At 33.8% G+C, this 3,866-nt stretch overlaps 1 protein-coding gene across 1 annotated transcript in view; it reads left to right on the forward strand.

The window, feature by feature from the left end:
• The first annotated feature begins 1,552 nt into the window (after positions 1–1,552).
• The window catches only part of LOC111085952, a 46,794-nt gene continuing 44,480 nt past the window's right edge, over positions 1,553–3,866 (forward strand). Inside the window, exon 1 of the mRNA XM_022386930.1 lies at positions 1,553–2,029. Within this exon, the coding sequence (XP_022242638.1) occupies positions 1,993–2,029 (37 nt within the window). The 5' untranslated portion in view covers positions 1,553–1,992. The remainder of the gene's footprint in view (positions 2,030–3,866) is intronic.

The raw sequence follows: 3,866 nt of genomic DNA on the forward strand, positions 1-3,866 counted from the left end.
CCGCTTAAGTTTCGTCGGAACGAAGTTACGGAAAGTTAATTAACAAACGGAGTGGTAACAATATAAATCTGCTACTTTCAATATGATATGAGACTATTTAGATACATCGAGAAATATAACAGTTGTAGCATTACAGCATTATGAACAGCTGTGGCAATAATACTCCAGATTCGGCAAAAAAATCGGTTCCGTAATATAGACTAGAGTAGTGTCAATCCATCTTCTTAACATGGATGAAGTCACTATCGTACTCTTGGGTATATATATATATATATATATATTATATTCGATATTAACTCTACAATAAAGAAATAGTAATTAAATAGATCTAGGGCAAAACTAGCCAAAAACCACAGCGTTTATCATTAAGATAAGGTCATAAATATGTTGCTTATAATATATTGTTACGACAGCGGAGGTCACGTAACTCTAGTAACACGTCATGCGCTTCTCGAACGTTCACGTACCTTCCTGAAATCTCGAGAGCCTACTAGATATGCGGTAGTATTGTATATATATAAACAGGTAAGAACTGACGGCAACAATGTAATGTGTAATTGAACTGCGGACAGAGAGACGTATTGTTGAGTCGAGCACGTGAGACGTTCGTTGTGAATTATAGCGTTTGTTATAGCGCGACTGTGGAAATTAAGTGTATTGCAAAGTTGTATTTAGAAAGAATAAACCAGTTTTATTTAACAAAGGACTTGTATCGCTAAAGTTTCTTCGGAAAGAAATTATACGGAAAATTAACTAACGAAAAGAGACATAACAATATATTATTAATTAATCGTTTCACTTTTTAAAAAATCAACATTTACCTGCTGTTGACTTGCATATTTTATGAATGTCACCCGGACTTGATACGCTAAAATCCTGGGTTCTATTCCCTGGAATGAATCCAGCAGATAACCCAACGGAGCTTTAACCTAAAATAACTGAAGATGTAAGCATTTTGTAAGATGGTAATTTTATTCTGTGTATATATTTAAAAAATCAACCATCAATGGCAGTAAAAAATAATTTCTAAAAGCTTATAACGCTAAATTTTGGGTTCGATCCTTGCGGTGGCGATAGCTTAAGATAGCCCATTATGCTGTTTTTTTTGCTACGTAAGAAATTCTGGACAATTGATGCTTCAAGTTATTTATCAGTTCTTTAGTAGTTCGTTGTTAAATGATTTTGTGTAAAGATTTGTATGACGTCATTATCTTATATTTCCAGAATGTTACAAGATTGATCCATAGAATAGAACGAACATGTAAGATAACTGTGACACTGTTTATTAGGCTACGTTTCTTACAATTGACTCACAGTACTAGCATATCTAACTACTCTAAACAAGGCACTAAGTTCCCTCTTACGTTGTGTTTCCAATCACTACTCCTAGTGATAATAGACTTTTGAAGCTTTTCTATTCGCACGAGCAGGCCATATGTAATTCGAAACCAGGGCAATTTGATGCTAGGGGAAAACTTCTCACCCCTAACCCTTACCAGGATCTAGGCGAAGGTCTGTTTGTGAGCGAACACGCGCATTTCAGAAACGAGTTCGTCGTAGAACTTACGCTCGTGGTTTCGGTCTTATCTGAAATAGAAAATTACAATTGTAAATAAACCTATTTGGTTTAATACACGTATTTGGGTAAGACGAAGATTTGTACTTCCTGCGAAGTTCCTGTATTTGCTAGATAATCCTAAGTATAAAGAACCAACAACGTTCTTTTCTTCTTAATTTAAAGAAAGAACAAGCTACTACAAAATCATTTGAAAGTAAAATCCTACCATTTTATAGCAACAAATAAAATCCTGCCATTTTAGAGCAAAAATTTAAAAAAAATAAAAGACGGTCAGTTAAGGTTAGAGGCGAAGAAAACTTAAAAACAGTTAGGCATCCCACCTTCCCTATAGATCTGGTTTCTTTTACATGAAAGTGTTGGTTACCTAAACAACACTAATCTCTTAACGCACGTTCTTTGAGTCTGCTGAAGCAATGAAGACCAATACGGCACACCAAATATTTTATCTAGGTAAGTAATTTTCGTGTCAGTGCTTCAACATTTTTTATTTAAACATTGAATATCAAAATTATAGTAATATCGTCAAGTACTATTATTATTTGACCTATTAAAGTGTGTTATCTTTAACTTTAAGTTTTGTTTTCCTCAATATAAAAACACGTGGCTATTGCTTCGTAAAGGACCTCGATATAAATGTGATAAAAGAATGAATTAATCAATTTCTTGGTTGAGACACGAGACAGATTTGGTCAACTTCTAGAATAGCTGCGATATTCAGCACTCAGGACATCAGAGTAACATAATCCAAAGAGTGAAGTACTATTGCAGCATTAATTGTATTTATTATGTTAATATTGTATCTATGTGTCACACGTGTATTTCACATATATGTATATATACATATACTGTATGGTGTATACACGTTTAATATATGCTACACAAGTTTGGGCGTTTTGTATATTTATGTGTACATACATGTATATGTGTGTGTTGCATGTGTAATAACTAAACTGTCGTTACTTTAATAGTCAATGTCGCAGTAAATGTTTCGTATTTCAGAGGATTAAAGTCTAATATTAGTGACATCTGAACTGTTTTAAAAGCTGACGTGTTGATATAAACCATCCAGTGGCTTTAAAATGGTTCCTCTACCAATATCTGTGAAAGTAAGTGAAAGAAATAATTCCATTTAGGGCTATATTATCTTCATGGACGTTACGTTAAATGGAGCAGTACTGAACGGTGTATGTTTACGACGACAAGACAAATGGCTGATAGCCAAGGATGTGTACAAACATTAATTACTTGCATGTATTTTAACCGAGCGATCTCAAATGGAGTTTTTGGAATCAGTCCAAGTGTATATAGCTGACGACTGGTTTATGGTAAATCAGTGGTTCCCAAACTGTTTTAGTCTGAGGTCCCCTTGATGTGAATAAAAAAAGGCCCCCCCAACCTATAACTTTAGCGGGGTGATGGAAAAACAGTGCCGTAGTAAAAACAAAAACATCTCTTTTCGACATATTGTATCATTTAATTAATTCAACATAATTTTTGTCGGCTTATTCCGTGAAGCTTTTTCTGGAGGGGGGGGTCGCCAAAAAACGGGCCGAAAACAAAGATGCTGAATTAATTTTAATTCTAAATAAACCTCCCACTTTTGGAAACACTGTGGTATATAAAAAATATACATATATGCACATTTGAACATATATATATATATATAACTATTACACTATGAGGGGGGTCTATATCGAATCTGCCCTTCTCCTCCCTCTCAAAATTCTCAAATCATACTAATTCGTATTAGAATACGAGGAGAAAAATTTTAAACTTATCTCAGAAATATCTTCATTTCAGGTGTGAAAACTTTCAACACGTTAAATTATTTTATTTTACACATGTCAAACATAAATAAAACGTAACCTTGTGGACACATTCAAAAATAAGATCAAAATACGAAAAGTATTTGTTTTTATTTTTCAAGTGCAAAGTTACACAGTTTATAAAGCTAAAATTCGGGCTCAATCCTCGTACGAAATACAGCGCTGAAAGACCATTGTGTAGTTTGACACTAAAGCGGTAACAAAATGTTGACATTTGATAATAGGAAAACAATTAACTTGCGACTTTCGAATTGAATTTTTGTTGTAATTAATGTGTATGTCATCTTCTCCGGTTATGCTCGTTTTTCAGACTGTAACGTAGGTTACTTTATAAACAATTAATGTGTATGTCGTCTTCTCCGGTTATTCTCGTTTTTCAGACTGTAACGTAGGTTACTTTATAAACAATTAATGTGTATGTCATCTTCTCCGGTTATTCTCGTTTTTCAGACTGCAACGTA

Source organism: Limulus polyphemus, unplaced genomic scaffold (genome assembly GCF_000517525.1).
Source record: "Limulus polyphemus unplaced genomic scaffold, Limulus_polyphemus-2.1.2 Scaffold736, whole genome shotgun sequence".
Lineage (NCBI taxonomy): Eukaryota > Metazoa > Arthropoda > Merostomata > Xiphosura > Limulidae > Limulus > Limulus polyphemus.